The 22,727-nt window shown below is 45.4% G+C and overlaps 1 protein-coding gene across 1 annotated transcript in view; it reads right to left on the reverse strand.

The window, feature by feature from the left end:
• Positions 1 to 3,080: 3,080 nt before the first annotated feature.
• The window catches only part of LOC120043647 (semaphorin-6D-like), a 48,488-nt gene continuing 28,841 nt past the window's right edge, over positions 3,081 to 22,727 (reverse strand). The window contains exons 18-19 of the mRNA XM_038988199.1: positions 20,405 to 20,649; positions 3,081 to 7,253 (exon numbers count right to left, since the gene is read on the reverse strand). Of these exons, the coding sequence (XP_038844127.1) occupies positions 6,048 to 7,253; positions 20,405 to 20,649 (1,451 nt within the window). The 3' untranslated portion in view covers positions 3,081 to 6,047. The remainder of the gene's footprint in view (positions 7,254 to 20,404; positions 20,650 to 22,727) is intronic.

Below are 22,727 nucleotides of genomic sequence, written 5' to 3' on the forward strand. Positions count from 1 at the left end.
GTTGTTAGCACCCTGTTTATGTTCATTATGTGTTTTTAGAACCCTGTTTATGTTCATTATGTGTTGTTAGTACCATGTATATGTTCATTATGTGTTGTTAGTACCATGTATATGTTCATTATGTGTTGTTAGTACCATGTATATGTTCATTATGTGTTGTTAGCACCCTGTTTATGTTCATTATGTGTTTTTAGTACCATGTATATGTTCATTATGTGTTGTTAGCACCCTGTATATGTTCATTATGTGTTTTTAGAACCCTGTTTATGTTCATTATGTGTTTTTAGAACCCTGTTTATGTTCATTATGTGTTGTTAGTACCATGTATATGTTCATTATGTGTTGTTTGTACCATGTATATGTTCATTATGTGTTGTTAGCACCCTGTTTATGTTCATTATGTGTTTTTAGAACCCTGTTTATGTTCATTATGTGTTGTTAGTACCATGTATATGTTCATTATGTGTTGTTAGTACCATGTATATGTTCATTATGTGTTGTTAGTACCCTGTTTATGTTCATTATGTGTTTTTAGTACCATGTATATGTTCATTGTGTTGTTAGCACCCTGTTTATGTTCATTATGTGTTTTTAGAACCCTGTTTATGTTCATTATGAGTTTTTAGTACCATGTATATGTTCATTACGTGTTGTTAGTACCATGTATATGTTCATTGTGTTGTTAGCACCCTGTTTATGTTCATTATGTGTTGTTAGCACCCTGTTTATATTCATTATGTCTTGTTAGTACCCTGTTTATGTTCATTATGTGTTGTTAGTACCATGTATATGTTCATTATGTGTTGTTAGTACCATGTATATGTTCATTATGTGTTGTTAGTACCCTGTTTATGTTCATTGTGTTGTTAGTACCATGTATATGTTCATTATGTGTTGTTAGCACCCTGTTTATGTTCATTGTGTTGTTAGTACCATGTTTATGTTCATTATGTGTTGTTAGTACCATGTATATGTTCATTATGTGTTGTTAGTACCATGTATATGTTCATTATGTGTTGTTAGTACCATGTATATGTTCATTATGTGTTGTTAGCACCCTGTTTATGTTCATTGTGTTGTTAGTACCATGTTTATGTTTATTATGTGTTGTTAGTACCCTGTTTATGTTCATTATGTGTTGTTAGCACCATGTATATGTTCATTATGTGTTGTTAGTACCCTGTTTATGTTAGGCCCGGATTCAATCTGAGCGCTCTATACGACAATGTGGCCTTTAAAGGTAATGATACTGCGTACATATAGATCACATTCAGAGTAAACGCTGCAGATGACAGCTCAATTGGAAATTACCTTAAAATGCCAAGCACACTATAGTGCTGTTTCGGATTGAACCATGGCCTGAATATGTTGTGTGTACCCTGTTTATGTGTTGTTGCCTGTCGTGTTTATGTGATGTTGTCTGTAGTGTTTATCTGATGTTGTCTGTAGTGTTTATGTGATGTTGTATGTAGTGTTTATATGATGTTGTCTGTAGTGTTTATGTGATGTTGTCTGTAGTGTTTATGTGATGTTGTCTGTAGTGGTTATGTGATGTTGTCTGTAGTGTTTATGTGACGTTGTCTGTAGTGTTTATGTGATGTTGTCTGTAGTGTTTATGTGTTGTTGTCTGTAGTGTTTATGTGATGTTGTCTGTAGTGTTTATGTGTTGTTGCCTGTAGTGTTTATGTGATGTTGTCTGTAGTGTTTATGTGATGTTGTCTGTAGTGTTTATGTGTTGTTGTCTGTAGTGTGTATGTGATGTTGTCTGTAGTGTTTATGTGTTGTTTCCTGTAGTGTTTATGTGATGTTGTCTGTAGTGTTTATGTGATGTTGTCTGTAGTGTTTATGTGTTGTTTCCTGTAGTGTTTATGTGTTGTTGTCTGTAGTGTTTATGTGATGTTGTCTGTAGTGTTTATGTGTTGTTGTCTGTAGTGTGTATGTGATGTTGTCTGTAGTGTTTATGTGTTGTTTCCTGTAGTGTTTATGTGATGTTGTCTGTAGTGTTTATGTGATGTTGTCTGTAGTGTTTATGTGATGTTGTCTGTAGTGTTTATGTGATATTGCCTGTAGTGTTTATGTGATGTTACTGCCTGGCACAGTGCTGAGGTTCAGATCTTAAGCCCAGAGCAGGGAGGGACCTGATGTTCATCTCCACAGCAACAAACCACTCTGGAAACTTTCCCACATGACCACACACAGACACACACACACACACACACACACACACACACACACACACACACACACACACACACACACACACACACACACACACACACACACACACACACACACACACACACACACACACACACACACACACACACAAATACCCTTTGCTCTGCAACAGATTTCCTCTCAGATGGCAATCACCAATCCTGCACTGCTATGACCAAAAGGGAATCGAACCAAGGTCAACTGCAAACCTCAAGACCATGGAAGCCCACTAAGCTAAAGCCTAGGCATGCAACAGCACTACTTTGCTTTGGAAATGCAACAACTCAACATTGTTGTTGGCAAGACAACAACACTACTGGCAAGGCAACAATGACTTATTGGCAAATCTCAGCAGAAACAGCCTGGCCTGCAACACCAAATCTTAACAAATCTCCATCCACATTTTGAATTTCTATTTCTGAAACAATGCTGTCTTCCATGTATAACTGTAGATATGTAGCTCACTCAGTGCCAGAGGAAAACAGGACATTGTTTGGCAGAGGTGTAAATAGTGTTTGATGTTAGCTAGTGGTTTGTAATGATAGCAGGGGTGCATGGAGGCAAATAGCCTGTTCCTCTGCTGTGGGATATGTTGAAGAAGGAACACTTTAGTATAAATATAGGCATTAGTGTCCCAGTTAAGATTTCGCTCATGAAACTCTAATGAAACATAAGCTTGGGGAGTGGCTTTGCTAAATCACTACAGTTGAACATTAACAATATGTTGATGTCTGACTTCTATAGTGAGTTCAGTGATCGCTGCATCTTGTGCTCACTAACTGGATTAGAGAGTCACTGGTCTAATCCGCTGTCTTCTGAGAATCATAAAAAAACAAGGATATCTCTCAGAATCAGAATTCTGTGCAGTACTATTTTATTTCAACTATACATGCCGTGTTAAAAAAAATTCAACAAGAAGTCCTGAAACAAAAGACGATCATTTTGTACACATTCACAGTTCCAACTTTACAACATATCTACAAACACTCTGAACAAACATCAGGGGGTCTTACTGTCCAATCAGAACAGTATTAGAAAGGTAATGTCAACGAGGCTGGTTCATCTGCACACAGAGCATAGATAGACAGGAGGGTAGGAAGGCTGTAGACTGACACTGCAACACAAAGACCCAGGTCAATATGGCAATGCACAAGACAGCTGAGCACAGCCTGTCTGGACCAATGGAACAGGGGGGTGTGTGTGTCTCTGAGCCCAAACACTGGTTAGCAGAGGACGACTGATAGACAACAGACTTTAATTAATACAATTATCTTTTTTAACAAAATGTGGCTTCAGGTTCCAAACAGGCAGACAAATTCATTCCCCAAATAAAGTAAATGTACCCAAATCATGAACCTCATTGTCAATGTAAGATCTGACATCTGACAAGACCACATCCTGTTCTTATGTCCCGGTCACATGACCACTGCTCACTCTAATGGAACAGTTTATTAAGACATTAGATACACATCTTTGATCTATAATAATTACCCGGAGTGTTTACCTTAATACTGGGTTGGATGTTTATTGAGTACTCTATCGACTGTTTACTGTATATTGGCTGTATAGTGCCATGTTGAGTGTTATGAAGCAAAGCGTTTAGAGAGAACACACGAGTCAGTCTACATCCCCATGCCATAATAGTACATTCACTGCATGGAACCTCAGCTTGGTCTATCAGCAGCCTTCTTCTTCATGAGGTCATATACGGATACTGTAATCCCAGCATGCTTTGCTTCAGCCTGCATTCTGTAATGGAATGTTGGTGACTAAACCGACTCTTAGTTCTAGAATCGAAATAACTGCAGTTTGGTAGATAAATACACATTTAAATGTGGAACACAAATTTCACTCTGAATTCAAATAATCAGAGTTGCTTAGGTTATATTGTAACAATAATGACATTCAGGACCAAATCACTTTATTTCCTCAATATTTCTGTATATCGATCATTTGTTGAATAAGGCACACGATGCACAGATTGGGATTAACTGGCCTAAAAATATGTATACTCATATATTTATAATATGTACAGTATCTTGTCATTACCAGCATGACTCGGTAGGACACATTGGTAGATGTTGGTGTGATTGTACACTTGTCACTCACTGGGAAAGTGCAAACACAACACTGCCTCTGGAACCAAAATGGCAGCCAGAGAACCGAAGATCTAAGATCAGTTACCCTGGAAATGGTCAAGATTAGGTTTGAGAGAGGGTAAGCTGATCCTGCATCTGTACCTTGGGGAAACTACCACACAGAGAGCAGTGTGTGAACTCCCACCGGAGCACAGAGACCAACACTAGTGACGGACATGCGGTTGGCAGGTGAGACAGACAGACATGTTAAGACTAACACTAGTGACAGACATGCAGTTGGCAGGTGAGACAGACATGTTAAGACTAACACTAGTGACGGACATGCAGTTGGCAGGTGAGACAGACATGTTGCAGAACGCCATTTCAACCTGACAGAACTAAAACCATTGGTGTTGCATAAAATGTTTACGTCTTTCATTTCTGAATAAAATAAAGAAAACCAAACCAAAACAACACCAGCCTGTTGAAGTGGGTTGGATGAAATGTTTCTAAATACCACTCTGCTACATTGAAAGACTGGAGGAAAGGTCTCTGCATCGCCAGTTTGTATCTGTGTGTCTGTGTGAGACAGGAGAAGAGTGGTATGTGTTGATAGAGGACTCTGATGGCACTGGAGCCTGTTCTAACAGTGCACTGAATTGCATGGTCTGTACGCACATACACACACACACACGTCAGGAGACAACGGCAGCTGTAGGGTACAGACGCATAAGAGGACTAAATACACTCAACATATAGTACTCATCATAAACCAATAGCAACATACATTACTCATCATAAACCAATAGCAGCAAACGTGTTCAGTAGATATCCCAGTGAGTTACAGAGGGTCCCTGTTAGGGTACGTAGGCAGCCAGGCCTTTCACCTCCCCAAGCAAAGTGTGTGTGTATGTGTTTGCTGTACATTGGGTTTTGCCCTCCAGCTGACACACACTGGTGTTCTCTCTGTTGCCTTCCTTCCTCCTCCGTCTTTATAGTTGAGTTAAACACCTCTAAAGGGACACTATGTTTAGTGTGTCTCCTCGCTGCTCTCCCCCATCAGTCAGACAGATAAGATACAAACAGTTCTATCCTATTCCTCCCCCTAGTTCAGTTCAGTCCAGTTCACATTCATGGGAAGACAGAGCGTGTCCCCCAAATGGCACCCTTATTCCCTATATAGTGCACTAGGTACAACCAGGCCTATGTGCCGTGGTCAGAAGTAGTTGACAACAAAGGGAATAGGGTGCCATTTGTGGCACAAACAGACAGTGCTTAGTGACAGTGAGACATCAGACCCATTCTTCAAGTAGTTCTCGGAGTTAGACCTCGTACCGTCCACAGTCAGGATCATAGAGCCAGGCTACACACTGGGGGCCACGCTAGTCCCCTACAGGACCCCTACACCCATCTACCCCCACCCTGCCTTATGTCCTGGGGCTGGGGTTAGTGAGTCAGGGCCAGGGGTCAGGGTTAGAGGAGACTGACCAGTGTGTTGTGAGATGGAGAGAAACATGGAGCCACAAGACAAGACACAGAACTCCACGTCACATCTTTGGCCACTGGTGTGATTTTCCCTTTTTAGAGTGAAGGAATGAATCATTCTATGGGGACACACCCTGACACACACATGGTCCTACTCCCTCCCTAAGCCTTCTCATAACCAGTCTGGCTCTAGAGCACATTCAGTAGTGCCCCTGCCCTGTCCCAGTTAGTACACTTGGTAGTACACTCCATAGTGTCTATAGTGTCCTAGTAGCTGTACTTGTTGACCACCCTCATCTGAGGAGTCTGTGGGGTGAAGGCGTTGGGTTTAGGGGGGACGTCAGGCTTTAGGGACGGGGTCCGTTTAAGTCCCTGGCGGGGGAGCGAGCCGTGCCCACTGTAGCTGCTCTGGCGGGACAGGGAGGGGGGGTGGGGGTGTTGATGGGGGGAGTGGAGCCCCCTCTGGGAGTCCAGTCTGGAGGGAGGGGTGGGGGGCATGTACCCCCCTCTGTTCATACTGTGTTGGTGGGACAACGACACCCCCATACTGACTCCGTTGGGAGAGGTGGCGGTGAGGGAGTGTCTGTGAGAAGAGCTCCTGTGATGAGAGCCGTACCTCCTCTCCAGGGTGCCGCTCATGCTTCCTCCCATACCCAGGCTGCCTGTGGGGGAGCTAGGGGTGGAGGGCAGGGGGACGTCAACCCTCTTGGTGGGGCTGTGCCTGGGCAGGGAGGAGGAGGAGGAGGGGGAGTAAAGAGAGGCCTCTCGGCTGGGGACCTTTGGGGGAACCTCAGTGATGTCCCCTAGAGGCTCCAGCATCAGGTGTTGTCTGCTGGGTCGAGGCGCTGAGCCGGCCCCCTCTTGGAGGATAGCCTTGGAGCTAGCGTTAGCCGTGTTAGCATCGTTCAGGTGCTTCAGCAGGTCGTTCAGTGTGTTCCTGGCATCCAGCGACCTCTTCTGCTCCTTTCTGCTTCCTTTAGAATGAGGGGGCGTGGCCTGCAGGTGTTCCATGTTCTCTGGCTTCCTGTCCAGGGTGCGCGGCGGCGTGACGTCGTCGGCCGGGTTTCCATGGTAACCACTGCGGTATTCGTGCGTGGCGTTGGGAAGGACGACGGCGCTGGGGATGTGGGAGTGTCCCAGCGCAGGGTGGGGCTGGGGGTGAGGAGGGGGGGGGGAACTCGGGTGGAACTGGGGATTCTTGGCGATGGAGGAGGAGGAGGTAGAGTTGGAGTTCTTCCTGGATCCGTTGATCTTCCCGTGGTGATTGGCTCGCTCCCACTGGTTCCTGATTGGCTGCAGGACTTTCTGCTGCAGCACAGGGGTAGACTCGGGGGTGGGCAGGGCGGCCAGCTCGGGAGGCTGACAGCCGTCCCGGAGGATCATGGTCTTGGTGTCTCCGTTAGGTGTCAGGTCCTTACCACTGCTCAGTAAGTTGGTGTACAGCTTGGGACAGTCCAGACTTGGCTGGTACTCCTGGAGACAAGACAGGAGGACAGAAGAGAGGGCTTTGTTCATTTGGTTCCTCTAGCCAACACAAACTGTACATACATACTGTACATACATACATACATACATACATACATACATACATACATACATACATACATACATACATACATACATACATACATACATACATACATACATACATACATACAGTGCCTTCGGAAAGTATCCAGACCCCTTGACTTTTTCAACATTTTGTTACTTTACAGCCTTATTATAAAATGGATTAAATAAAAATAAATCCTCAGCAATCTACACACAATACCCCATAATGACAAAGGAAAAACAGGTTTTTGGATCTGGGGAAGGGTACCAAAAAATGTCTGCAGCATTGACGGTCTCCAAGAACACAGTGGCCTCCATCATTCTTAACTTCTTATGGCTGCATCCCGCTAACGGGATCGATATGACAACAGCCAGTGAAAGTGCAGGGCGCCAAATTCAAACAACAGAAATCTCATAATTAAAATTCCTCAAACATACATGTGTCTTATATCATTTTAAAGGTAATCTTGTTGTTAATCCCACAAGTGTCCGATTTCAAATATGCTTTTCAGCAAAAGCACTACAAACGATTATGTTAGGTCACCACCAAACCACAATAAGCACAGCCATTTTTCCAGGGAAAGATAGCAGTCAGAAAAAGCAGAAATAGAGATAAAATTAATCACTAACCTTTGATGATCTTCATCAGATGACACTCATAGGACTTCATGTTACACAATACATGCATGTTTTGTTTGATTAAGTTCATATTTATATCAAAATATCTGAGTTTACATTGGCGCGTTACATTCACTAGTTCCAAAAACATCAAGTGATTTTGCATAGCCACATCGTTTCAACAGAAATACTCATCATAAATGTAGATGATAATACAAGTTATACACATGGAATTATAGATATACCTCTCCTTAATGTAACCACTGTGTCAGATTTCAAAAAAACTTTACGGAAAAAGCAAACCATGCAATAATCTGAGACGGCGCTCAGAACAATAGCCAAATTATCTGCCATGTTGGAGTCAACAGAAACCAGAAAATACATGATAAATGTTTCCTTACCTTTGATGAACTTCATCAGAATGCAGTCCTAGGAATCCCAGGTCCACAATAAATGCTTGGTTTGTTCGATAATGTCCGTTATTTATGTCCAATTAGCTACTTTGGTTAGCGCGTTTGGTAAACAATTCCAAAGTCACAAAGCGCGTCCACTATAACGTGACGAAATGTCCAAAAGTTCCATAACAGTCAGTAGAAACATGTCAAACGATGTATTGAATCAATCTTAAGAATGTTGTTAACATACATCTTGAATAACGTTCCAACCGGAGAATTACATTGACTTCAGTTGAGTGATGGAACGGAGCTGCCTCTCACATGAATGCGCGTGTTCAATGCGTGGTCACCTCATGGCTTTGGTTACTCATTCCTGTCTCCTTCGACCCCCCTTCACATTAGAGTCATCAGACAAAGTTCTATTGACTGTTGACATCTAGTGGAAGCCGTAGGAAGTGAAAACTCATCCATATCTCGCTGTAATTTCATTGGGAGCTTGGTTGAAAATGTAGCAGCCTCAGAAAAAATCCAAACAGGAAGTGGAACGTCTCAGGTTCTTCTTCCATATGAGTTCTGTTATACTCACAGACATAATTCAAACAGTTTTAGAAACGTCAGAGTGCTTTCTATCCAATACTAATAATAATATGCATATATTAGCAACTATGACTGAGGAGCAGGCCGTTTACTCTGGGCACCTCTGTGCACCTTTCATCCAAGCTACTCTATACTGCCCCTGCAGCCATAAGAAGTTAAATGGAAGAAGTTTGGAACCACCAAGACTCTTCCTAAAGCTGGCCTGCTGGCCAAACTGAGCAATCGGGGGAGAAGGGCCTTGGTCAATGAGGTAACCAAGAACCCGATGGTCACTCTGACAGAGCTCTAGAGTTCCTCTGTAGAGATGGGAGAACCTTCCAGAAGGACAACCATCTCTGTAGCACTCCACCAATCAGGCCTTTATGGTAGAGTTGCCAGATGGAAGCCACTGCTCAGTAAAAGGCACATGACAGCCCACTTGGAGTTTGCCAAAAGGCACCTAAAGACTCAAGACAAGATTCTCTGGTCTGATGAAACCAAGATTGAACTCTTTGGCCTGAATGCCAAGCATCACATCTGGAAGAAACCTGGCACCATCCCTACGGTGAAGCATGGTGGTGGCAGCAACATGCTGTGGGGATGTTTTTCAGAGGCAGGGATTGGGAGACTAGTCAGGATTCAGGGAAAGATGAACGGAGCAAAGTACAGAGAGATCCTTGATGAAAACTTGCTCCAGCGCACTCAGGAACTCAGAATGGGGGAGAAGGTTCACCTTCCAACAGCACAACGACCCTAAGCACACAGCCAAGACAACGCAGGAGTGGCTTCGGGACAAGTCTCTGAATGTCCTTGAGTGGCCCAGCCAGAGCCCAGACTTAAACCTGATCGAACATCTCTGGAGAGACCTGAAAATAGCTGTGCAGCAACGCTCCCCATCCAACCTGACAGAACTTGAGAGTATCTGCAGAGAAGAATGGGAGAAACTCCTCAAATACAGGTGTGCCAAGCTTGTAGCGTCATACCCAAGAAGACTCAAGGCTGTAATCGCTGTCAAAGGTGCTTCAACAAAGTACTGAGTAAAGGGTCTGAATACTTATGTAAATGTAATATTAGTTTTTCATTTTTTTAATAAATTAGCAAACATTTCTAAAAACCTGTTTTTGTTTTGTCATTATGGGGTATTTTGCGTGTCATTATGGGGTATTGATGAGGATTTTCTTTTTAAATGAATTTTAGAATAAGGCTGTAACCTAACAAAATGTGGAAAAGGTCAAGGGGTCTGAAAACTCTCCGAAGGCACTGTAAATGTTCTATCCGGGCGGTGAATTACAGGGGAGCCAAGGGGGGCTCAGCTCCCCTGAATGAAACAAAAGTCCAACTTTGGGGGGGGATCTAAATAATGCTAATTTGCCATTCTTCTATTTGTTTAAAAGCAGTGGTAAATATGTTTTACAGTGGTAAATATGAAAATAAAAGTTTACAAATTAATCGAACACCCCCACCTTTCTGTCATGGTTTAAACCATTTATTTCTATGTGGCTGCACAAATAGTCTCCCTGTCCACAGCACTGTCCACTCTCTAGTGCTGAATTTCAGCCTCAGCTGGGCTCCTTTAAACACATAGATTTTTCTTTGCACTTGCTCATTTTCGCGATTTGTTTGCCAAGTCCCCTTGATAAAAATAGCCTTTAATTCCAATGCATTAGATTTATCTGTTCATTCATAATTGTTTGCTTTGTCAGTCAGCTGTTTAGAGCGCTCATTGCTTTGTTTCTCAGGCGGGCGCGGGTATTGCTGTTCTCTGTGCCGTCCGTGACCAGAAGTAGACCATTTATTTAGCTTTATTATTTTCAATCAATATCACTTTTCTTGCCTGGATCAGCTGATGAGTGTCTCCAATATCACTGGAGAACTAGCCTACAGCTCAACACCAATGCGCAACCATTCCATCCAACATTAATGACAGTAGGCCTATAGTAGACTCTTTAGAAGACTTCGATTTTGCAATGGCATAGGCCTACATGATTTTGCAATGGCATAGGCCTACATGATTTTGCAATGGCATAGGCCTACATGATTTTGCAATGGCATAGGCCTACATGATTTTGGATAACGACATTTTACATATGTCATGTTTTGTCTTTGATCATCATGTCTTGTCCCTGTGCTTCCCTCTGCTGGTCTTATTAGGTTCTTTCCCTCTTTCTATCCCTCTCTCTCCCCCTCCCTCTCTCCCTCTCTCGCTCTCTCTCTCTATCGTTCCGTTCCTGCTCCCAGCTGTTTCTCATTCTCCTAACTACCTCATTTACTCTTTCACACCTGTCCCCTATTTTGCCCTCTGATTAGAGTCCCTATTTCTCCCTCTGTTTTCCGCTTCTGTCCTTGTCGGATTCTTGTTTGATGTTTGCTGTTCTGTGTCCTTGTTCCGCCCTGTCGTGTTTTTGCCTTCTTCAGATGCTGCGTGTGAGCAGGTGTCTATGTCAGCTACGGCCTGTGCCTTCCTGAAGCGACCTGCAGTCTGTGGTCGCGTCTCCAGTCGTTCCTCTCTACTGACGAGAGGATTTCAGTTTCCTGTTTTGGATTTACCTAGGATAATATCCAGGAGTATCATTGTTTGTTAAAGACTGGAATAAAGACTCGGTTTCTATTAAGTCGCTTTTGGGTCCTCATTCACCAGCATAACAGAAGAATCCGACCAAGAATGGACCCAGCGACTACGGATTCTCGCAACACTGCCGTCGAGATCCAGGGAGCAATGCTCGGCAGACACGAGCAGGAATTGTCTGCTGCTCGTCATGCCGTTGAGACCCTGTCCGCTCAGGTCTCCAATCTCTCAGGACAGTTTCAGAGTCTTCGTCTCGTGCCACCAGCTACTTCCTGGTCTTCCGAGTCTCCGGAACCTAGGGTTAATAACCCACCATGTTACTCTGGGCAGCCCACTGAGTGTCGCTCCTTTCTCACCCAGTGTGATATTGTGTTCTCTCTCCAGCCCAACACATACTCAAGAGAGAGAGCTCGGATCGCTTACGTCATATCACTCCTTACTGGTCGGGCTCGGGAGTGGGGCACAGCTATCTGGGAGGCAAGGGCTGAGTGTTCTAACGTTTATCAGAACTTTAAAGAGGAGATGATACGGGTTTTTGATCGTTCAGTTTTTGGGAAGGAGGCTTCCAGGGCCCTGGCTTCCCTATGTCAAGGTGATCGATCCATAACGGATTACTCTATAGAGTTTCGCACTCTTGCTGCATCCAGTGACTGGAACGAGCCGGCGTTGCTCGCTCGTTTTCTGGAGGGACTCCACGCTGAGGTTAAGGATGAGATTCTCTCCCGGGAGGTTCCTTCCAGCGTGGACTCTTTGATTGCACTCGCCATCCGCATAGAACGACGGGTAGATCTTCGTCACCGAGCTCGTGGAGGAGAGCTCGCGTTAACGGTGTTTCCCCTCTCCGCATCTCAACCATCTCCTCCCACCGGCTCAGTGACTGAGCCCATGCAGCTGGGAGGTATTCGCATCTCGACTAAGGAGAGGGAACGGAGAATCACCAACCGCCTTTGCCTCTATTGCGGTTCTGCTGGACATTTTGTCATGTCATGTCCAGTAAAAGCCAGAGCTCATCAGTAAGCGGAGGGCTACTGGTGAGCGCTACTACTCAGGTCTCTCCATCAAGATCCTGTACTACCTTGTCGGTCCATCTACGCTGGACCGGTTCGGCTGCTTCCTGCAGTGCCTTGATAGACTCTGGGGCTGAGGGTTGTTTTATGGACGAAGCATGGGCTCGGAAACATGACATTCCTCTCAGACAGTTAGGGAAGCCCACGCCCATGTTCGCCTTAGATGGTAGCCTTCTCCCCAGTATCAGATGTGAGACACTACCTTTAACCCTCACAGTATCTGGTAACCACAGTGAGACCATTTCCTTTTTGATTTTTCGTTCACCTTTTACACCTGTTGTTTTGGGTCATCCCTGGCTAGTATGTCATAATCCTTCTATTAATTGGTCTAGTAATTCTATCCTATCCTGGAACGTTTCTTGTCATGTGAAGTGTTTAATGTCTGCTATCCCTCCTGTTTCTTCTGTCCCCTCTACTCAGGAGGAACCTGGTGATTTGACAGGAGTGCCGGAGGAATATCATGATCTGCGCACGGTCTTCAGTCGGTCCAGAGCCAACTCTCTTCCTCCTCACCGGTCGTATGATTGTTGTATTGATCTCCTTCCGGGGACCACTCCCCCTCGGGGTAGACTATACTCTCTGTCGGCTCCCGAACGTAAGGCTCTCGAGGATTATCTGTCTGTTTCTCTCGACGCCGGTACCGTGGTGCCTTCTTCCTCTCCCGCCGGAGCGGGGTTTTTCTTTGTTAAGAAGAAGGACGGTACTCTGCGCCCCTGCGTGGATTATCGAGGGCTGAATGACATAACGGTTAAGAATCGTTATCCGCTTCCCCTTATGTCGTCAGCCTTCGAGATTCTGCAGGGAGCCAGGTTCTTTACTAAGTTGGACCTTCGTAACGCTTACCATCTCGTACGCATCAGAGAGGGGGACGAGTGGAAAACGGCGTTTAACACTCCGTTAGGGCATTTTGAATACCGGGTTCTGCCGTTCGGTCTCGCTAATGCTCCAGCTGTCTTTCAGGCATTAGTTAATGATGTACTGAGAGACATGCTGAACATCTTTGTTTTCGTTTACCTTGACGATATCCTGATTTTTTCACCGTCACTCGAGATTCATGTTCAGCACGTTCGACGTGTACTCCAGCGCCTTTTAGAGAATTGTCTCTACGTGAAGGCTGAGAAGTGCGCCTTTCATGTCTCCTCTGTCACATTTCTCGGTTCTGTTATTTCCGCTGAAGGCATTCAGATGGATCCCGCTAAGGTCCAGGCTGTCAGCGATTGGCCCGTTCCTAAGTCACGTGTCGAGTTGCAGCGCTTTCTCGGTTTCGCTAATTTCTATCGGCGTTTCATTCGTAATTTCGGTCAGGTGGCTGCCCCTCTCACAGCTCTGACTTCTGTCAAGACTTGCTTTAAGTGGTCCGGTTCCGCCCAGGGAGCTTTTGATCTCCTCAAGAAGCGTTTTACTTCCGCCCCTATCCTTGTTACTCCTGACGTCACTAAACAATTCATTGTCGAGGTTGACGCTTCAGAGGTGGGCGTGGGAGCCATTCTGTCCCAGCGCTTCCATTCTGACGATAAGGTCCATCCTTGCGCTTACTTTTCTCATCGCCTGTCGCCATCGGAACGCAACTATGATGTGGGTAACCGCGAACTGCTCGCCATCCGCTTAGCCATAGGCGAATGGCGACAGTGGTTGGAGGGGGCGACCGTCCCTTTTGTCGTTTGGACTGACCATAAGAACCTTGAGTACATCCGTTCTGCCAAACGACTTAATGCACGTCAAGCTCGTTGGGCGTTGTTTTTCGCTCGTTTCGAGTTCGTGATTTCCTATCGCCCGGGAAATAAGAACACCAAGCCTGATGCCTTATCCCGTCTCTTTAGTTCTTCTGTGGCTTCTACCGACCCCGAGGGGATTCTCCCTGAAGGGCGTGTTGTCGGGTTGACTGTCTGGGGAATTGAGAGACAGGTAAAGCAAGCACTCACTCACACTGCGTCGCCGCGCGCTTGTCCTAGTAACCTTCTGTTCGTTCCTGTCTCTACTCGTCTGGCTGTTCTTCAGTGGGCTCACTCTGCCAAGTTAGCTGGCCACCCCGGCGTTCGGGGTACGCTTGCTTCTATTCGCCAGCGGTTTTGGTGGCCTACTCAGGAGCGGGACACGCGCCGTTTCGTGGCTGCTTGTTCGGACTGCGCGCAGACTAAGTCAGGTAACTCTCCTCCTGCCGGTCGTCTCAGACCGCTTCCCATTCCTTCTCGACCATGGTCTCACATCGCCTTAGACTTTATTACCGGTCTGCCTTCGTCTGCGGGGAAGACTGTGATTCTTACGGTTATCGATAGGTTCTCTAAGGCGGCACATTTCATTCCCCTCGCTAAGCTTCCTTCCGCTAAGGAGACGGCACAAATCATCATTGAGAATGTGTTCAGAATTCATGGCCTCCCGTTAGACGCCGTTTCAGACAGAGGCCCGCAATTCACGTCACAGTTTTGGAGGGAGTTCTGTCGTTTGATTGGTGCTTCCGTCAGTCTCTCTTCCGGGTTTCATCCCCAGTCTAACGGTCAAGCAGAAAGGGCCAATCAGTCGATTGGTCGCATATTACGCAGCCTTTCGTTTCGAAACCCTGCGTCTTGGGCAGAACAGCTCCCCTGGGCTGAGTACGCTCACAACTCGCTTCCTTCGTCTGCTACCGGGCTATCTCCGTTTCAGAGTAGTCTTGGGTACCAGCCTCCTCTGTTCTCGTCCCAGCTCGCCGAGTCCAGCGTTCCCTCCGCTCAGGCTTTTGTCCAACGTTGTGAGCGCACCTGGAGGAGGGTCAGGTCTGCACTTTGCCGTTACAGGGCGCAGACTGTGAGAGCCGCCAATAAACGTAGGATTAAGAGTCCTAGGTATTGTCGCGGTCAGAGAGTGTGGCTTTCCACTCGTAACCTTCCCCTTACGACAGCTTCTCGCAAGTTGACTCCGCGGTTCATTGGTCCGTTCCGTGTCTCTCAGGTCGTCAATCCTGTCGCTGTGCGACTGCTTCTTCCGCGACATCTTCGTCGCGTCCACCCTGTCTTCCATGTCTCCTGTGTCAAGCCTTTTCTTCGCGCCCCCGTTCGTCTTCCCTCCCCCCCCCCCCGTCCTTGTCGAGGGCGCACCTATTTACAAGGTACGGAAGATCATGGACATGCGTTCTCGGGGACGTGGTCACCAGTACTTAGTGGATTGGGAGGGTTACGGTCCTGAGGAGAGGAGTTGGGTTCCATCTCGGGACGTGCTGGACCGTTCGTTGATTGATGATTTCCTTCGTTGCCGCCAGGGTTCCTCCTCGAGTGCGCCAGGAGGCGCTCGGTGAGTGGGGGGGTACTGTCATGTTTTGTCTTTGATCATCATGTCTTGTCCCTGTGCTTCCCTCTGCTGGTCTTATTAGGTTCTTTCCCTCTTTCTATCCCTCTCTCTCCCCCTCCCTCTCTCCCTCTCTCGCTCTCTCTCTCTATCGTTCCGTTCCTGCTCCCAGCTGTTTCTCATTCTCCTAACTACCTCATTTACTCTTTCACACCTGTCCCCTATTTTGCCCTCTGATTAGAGTCCCTATTTCTCCCTCTGTTTTCCGCTTCTGTCCTTGTCGGATTCTTGTTTGATGTTTGCTGTTCTGTGTCCTTGTTCCGCCCTGTCGTGTTTTTGCCTTCTTCAGATGCTGCGTGTGAGCAGGTGTCTATGTCAGCTACGGCCTGTGCCTTCCTGAAGCGACCTGCAGTCTGTGGTCGCGTCTCCAGTCGTTCCTCTCTACTGACGAGAGGATTTCAGTTTCCTGTTTTGGATTTACCTAGGATAATATCCAGGAGTATCATTGTTTGTTAAAGACTGGAATAAAGACTCGGTTTCTATTAAGTCGCTTTTGGGTCCTCATTCACCAGCATAACAACATAGGCATGGTTACACTTAGTGCTTTTCCCGAGATCTCCAAGATCCAGGAATAGTACAAGGTTTAAGTTCAATGTTCTAATTCAATCGTTAAATGCTTAATAATTACAAATTACACTGTCATTAATGTCATAAATGTAGGGAAAGAAAGGTTGTGGTTTATGTCACACGATCTGTGAAGAATCTAAGCATTCAACTCGTGAATCATGGACAACTCATGACCTAGGGTGTAACCATGTTTTGATTCAACTTGTGTATTATATTGAATGTAGGCTACCTGTTCTGCTTATGTTCATGTGTGTAAAATTGCTTCAGTTGAGAGCGTAGGCTACTGGCAGTGGTGTAGGCCTAGTGGAGGGTAAAGGCAACACAATGCAGTTGACCCTCCTTTTCTGAAAAATGCATTGAAAGTATAGGGAGCGTAACTTTTTTCACCGCAACCAGCAATCAGAGTTTACCCACCATTTATTTACTACTACATCACTGGCTACCCCACAGTGGAGGTGTCAATACCCATAAAACCTAGCGGTCAAACATGGAAATGGTTCCAATCGTTTTTCCATCATTTATTTTTCCCATAGGGAATTTTAGAAACACTTAATGTAAGGGATGTGTTTCGTGGAGGCCTCCTCAGCCGTGACGTTTTGATAACCATGTAAATCTCTCTCGGACAAGGTGACTTTTATCAATAGTCAGCTCTATTTACTTTTCGGTTTGAAAATGCTAATTAGCATCAACGTAGACATCATGCAAGACTACAAATCCCTGCAAGCTTCTGCACGTCGTCTCTAGCTGACACCTTTGCTAACAGGTATTGTGTCAATTTAAAACTTGCACAAGACAGTTTACAGAATTGCTACATTTAGCTAAAAGATAGTTAATCCAGAGATTCTTACCTTTGCCTCTATTCGGCAGTCTTGTCCAGAGCATCATGGTATTTGTAGTTCTTTATGCTAGCCACATTAGCGTTTAATTTTTAGGCGATAAACACAGGCGACTATATTGATAAAAATCACCTTGTCCTAGAGAGATTTACACGGTTATTAAAACATCACGCCAGGGTAAGCCTACACGAAACACAACCCTTATTTTAAGTGTTTCTAAAATCCTCTATGGGAAAAATGTATGGTGGAAAAACGATTAGAGGGTATTATGACTCATACTGTGGTACTCTATAGGCCTACACATTGTAGCCTAGTCTAGTAAATTGACCATGTGTGTTAGGGTAACCACCCGTTTTCCCCAGGACAGTTTCAGCCCCATTTCAGTTGTCCCGACTTTTCAAGGAACTAAAAATGTAAATTTGTCAGCAAGAAGCATCAATTAATGTAGGCCTAATCAATGGTATTCGCCGAATGTCAGTAGGCACACTTTTTGGTGTTTTGTAAACAGATCTATTTCCAGTCATTACATTACAGTACATGCAGATGTCTATTTCCAGTCATCAGAGTACATGCAGATGTCTATTTCCAGTCATCAGAGTACATGCATGTCACGTCTGCTCCCGCTCTTCCCTTCCCCTGGCGCTTGAGGGCGCCAGAATGCCTTGCATCACTCACTCCTGCCATCCATCACGTACACCTGCCTTTCCTCGTCACGCGCATCAGCGTTATTGGACTCACCTGGACTCTCTTATTACGTGTACATTTTCTCCCCTATATGTGTCAGTTCCCCAGCTCTGTTCCCCGCTTCTGCATTGATTGTTTTTTGTTTGCTAACGCTGTTTATGTCTCGTTCCATGTCCGTTATTTATTAAATGTTACTCCCCGTACCTGCTTCGTCTCTCCAGCGTCATCCTTGTGATAGATCGTGACAGAATGCAGAAGCCATCACACGAAGCATCGGGGAGTACTGGCGTTCTGGTTGGTATAGTGGCATCGGCTCTGGGTCACCACCGATGGAACCGGGGGTGCCTAGCCTGCTCGTCGGGCTTCCACGCCCTAGCAGGCTCGAGAGGTTTCCTTGCCCCGGTTGGCTCGGATGGCGCCCATCCCACGTCGGGCCTCAGCTGGATCGTCAGTTCTTGTCTGCCCAGCCGGTCCAGGAGTTTTTTGTTTGTTTGTTTTTTGTTTTGTCGGTGACGTCGGGGGTGGATTCTGCCGCCGATGGAACCGGGGGTGCCTAAGCCAGCCCGTCGAGCTTTCATGCCCTGGCTGGCTCGAGAGGTTTCATTGCCTCGGTTGGCTCGGTGGCTTCCCATCCCACGTCACACTCCACCGGATCATCGGGTTTCCTCAGCGGGATCGACAGGCGTCTTGACTCAGCCGGATCGTCAGGCTCCCATGCCTCAGCCGGCTCGCCAGGCTCTCACGCTCCTGCCGGTTCGTCGGGCTTCCACGCCTCAACCGGCTTGCCCAGCGCCCATGTCTCGGCCGGTTCGCCCAGGTGGGACGCCGGGTGGCGCCCCTAGAGGGGGGGTACTGTCACGTCTGCTCCCGCTCTTCCCTTCCCCTGGCGCTTGAGGGCGCCAGAATGCCTTGCATCACTCACTCCTGCCATCCATCACGTACACCTGCCTTTCCTCGTCACGCGCATCAGCGTTATTGGACTCACCTGGACTCTCTTATTACGTGTTCATTTTCTCCCCTATATGTGTCAGTTCCCCAGCTCTGTTCCCCGCTTCTGCATTGATTGTTTTTTGTTTGCTAACGCTGTTTATGTCTCGTTCCATGTCCGTTATTTATTAAATGTTACTCCCCGTACCTGCTTCGTCTCTCCAGCGTCATCCTTGTGATAGATCGTGACAATGCAGATGTCTATTTCCAGTCATCAGAGTACATGCAGATGTCTATTTCCAGTCATCAGAGTACATGCAGATGCCTATTTCCAGTCATCAGAGTACATGCAGATGTCTATTTCCAGTCATCAGAGTACATGCAGATGTCTATTTCCAGTCATCAGAGTACATGCAGATGTCTATTTCCAGTCATCAGAGTACATGCAGATGTCTATTTCCAGTCATCAGAGTACATGCAGATGTCTATTTCCAGTCATCAGAGTGAACATGCAGATGTCTATTTCCAGTCATCAGAGGTAACATGCAGATGCCTATTTCCAGTCATCAGAGTACATGCAGATGTCTATTTCCAGTCATCAGAGTACATGCAGATGTCTATTTCCAGTCATCAGAGAACATGCAGATGTCTATTTCCAAACATCAGAGTACATGCAGATGTCTATTTCCAGTCATCAGAGTACATGCAGATGCCTATTTCCAGTCATCAGAGTACATGCAGATGTCTATTTCCAGTCATCAGAGAACATGCAGATGTCTATTTCCAAACATCAGAGTACATGCAGATGTCTATTTCCAGTCATCAGAGTACATGCAGATGCCTATTTCCAGTCATCAGAGGTAACATGCAGATGTCTATTTCCAGTCATCAGAGTACATGCAGATGTCTATTTCCAGTCATCAGAGGTAACATGCAGATGTCTATTTCCAGTCATCAGAGTACATGTATTGCACTGTTTGGATTATTTTGAAGTGCATGAACATGCACAGGTAGCCTACATTTTGAAGTGATTTGTTTGACAATCAGATGAAAGCATCATGACTGGTTGTGTTCATGCCACATTAAAAGGTAATACATTTTTACCGTTAAATTACGGCTTTATTATTATTATTAGGCCCCTCCCCCCCAAATAATTGTGGCCGCCGCACCCTGAATGTCAGTGTCATTCTCACTCTGGTTCTATCTATCTACATAAGATACCACGACAATGTCAGTGTCATTCTCACTCTGGTTCTATCTATCTACATAAGATACCACGACAATGTCAGTGTCATTCTCACTCTGGTTCTATCTATCTACATAAGATACCACGACAATGTCAGTGTCATTCTCACTCTGGTTCTATCTATCTACATAAGATACCACGACAATGTCAGTGTCATTCTCACTCTGGTTCTATCTATCTACATAAGATACCACGACAATGTCAGTCAGTAACACTCGGTTACTGAATAATGTGTTGACTCATAAATCTGTATTCAGGTCTCCAGGTTACCTTGACAGGACTGTCGAAGAGCCCGTTAAGCTTAGTGAAGGATCCGGTGGAGTCGCTGCAGGAGGGGGCTGACTCTGCATCTTTGTGGGCGTGCCGGGGCTTGTGGCGGAGGAAGGAGTCTCTATAGCAGAACACCACCAGGCCTGCCACTAGCGCCCCCAGGAGGAAGGCAGCCAACACACAGCTGATCAGGATATTCATGTGGACCATCTGATTGGCTTCTCCCGCCTGGATCTCCCACACACCTGAAGTCACACACCCGATTGGTTAACGAACACCCTGACACACACAATCACAGCTTTACACTACACCTCTATATCAGGTGTGTTTGTGGACACTCAGTCATGCATGATTTCTCTGCTTTTCCCCTTAAAGGTATTCTGTCCGCTATCCAACAGGGATTTTATCGTTACCAAAACCATTCAGATTGGCTTCCACTCTCGTCATTCTTAATTGTAAATACATGGTGAAAATGGTTAGGATCCCACAACCACTCCGGTGATGTAAGCCAATCTAGAAGAAGTAGTGTTATGTTAGTTTGAAGAGGAAGAATTGAAGTGTTGCTTTTTCTCTACCAAGAGTCAAACATTTGTCCAGATACAAAGGAGGGTTAGTGCATTCCTAACTAGGACAGAGATAGACTTGTTCTCCCAAAATCAGAAAGACAATGAACCATTGACTCCCCAGCGTTGTCAAAGGGAAGAGGATTGTAGTTTGTCCTCTACATGGTGAGGCTGTTCTGTTTCTAGACTGCAGCTTGGTTAGTAACCACAGACATGGACGAGTTAAACATCCACAGAGCAGGAAAGAGACAGAGAGAGGTCCTGGAGAAGGAGGGGTTAATGGACAGGCCTGGGACATGCTCTAATGCTCCTAGGGTTAAAAAACCTAACTCCCAGGGTTAACCCTTTACACCCGGGAACAGGGTTGACCCTTCAACTGTAACAGCCAGGGTTATAGGGTCTACTGGCAGAGAGAGAAACGAGGGCCAAATAAAAGAGTCTGAAGAAAGAATATAGAAGTGCAGAAGGTTTGAAGATAAGATTTGAAAGAATTGTTTAAAAAGGGAGAAAATACATTTTCACCATGTAGAAAATCATTATAATCATGACAATAAATCAATGAATAAATCAAAATACATGAAGTTGGATGAAATATAAATCATAACAAAATCTGAAAAATGTAATCTGCTATATCAATTGATGGTAATCCCAAATACCTGCCCCTGAGTGTGTGTGTGTATCAAGTGTGTCTGTGTCTGTGTGTACAGTACCAGTCAAAAATGGACACACCTACTCATTCAAGGGTTTTTCTTGTAGAATAATAGTGAAGACATCAAAACTATGAAATAACACAGATGAAATCATGTAGTAACCAAAAAAGTATTAAACAAATCAAAATATGTTATATTTGAGATTCTTCAAAGTAGCCACCCTTTGCCTTGATGACAGCTTTGCACACTCTTGGCATTCTCTCAACCAGCTTTATGAGGTAGTCACCTGCAATGCATTTCAATTAACAGGTGTGCCTTGTTAAAAGTTCATTTGTGGAATTTCTTTCCATAATGCATTTGAGCCAATCAGTTGTGTTGTGACAAGGGAGAGGTGGTATACAGAAGACAGCCCTATTTGGTAAAAGACCAAGTCCATATTATGGCACGAACAGCTCAAATAAGCAAAGAGAAATGACAGTCCATCATTACTTTAAGACATGGTCAGTCAATACAGAAAATTTCAACAAGTTTCTTCAAGTGCAGTCGCAAAAACCATCAAGCGTTATGATGAAACTGGTTCTCATGAGGACCAGCACAGGACAGGAAGACCCAGAGTTACCTCTGCTGCAGAGGATAAGTTCATTAGAGTTACCAGCCTCAGACTGCAGTCCAAATAAATGCTTCACAGAGTTTAAGTAACAGACACATCTCAACATCAACTGTTCAGAGGAGACTGTGTGAATCAGGCCTCCATGGTCGAATTGGTGCAAAGAAACCACTACTAAAGGACACCAATAAGAAGAAGAGACTTGCTTGGGACAAGAAACATGAGCAATGGACATTAGACCGGTGGAAATCTGTCCGTTGGTCTGATGAGTCTAAATTTGAGATTTTTGGTTCCAACCGCGGTGTCTTTGAGACGCAGAGTAGGTGAACGGATGATCTCCGCATGTGTGGTTCCCACCGTGGGTGTGTGTGATGGTGCTTTGCTGGTGACACTGTCTGTGATTTATTTAGAACTTAAGGCTCCCACAGCATTCTGCAGTGATACGCCATCCCATCTGGTTTGCGCTTATTGGGACTATCATTTGTTTATCAACAGATCAATAA

Source organism: Salvelinus namaycush, unplaced genomic scaffold, assembly GCF_016432855.1.
Source record: "Salvelinus namaycush isolate Seneca unplaced genomic scaffold, SaNama_1.0 Scaffold986, whole genome shotgun sequence".
Lineage (NCBI taxonomy): Eukaryota > Metazoa > Chordata > Actinopteri > Salmoniformes > Salmonidae > Salvelinus > Salvelinus namaycush.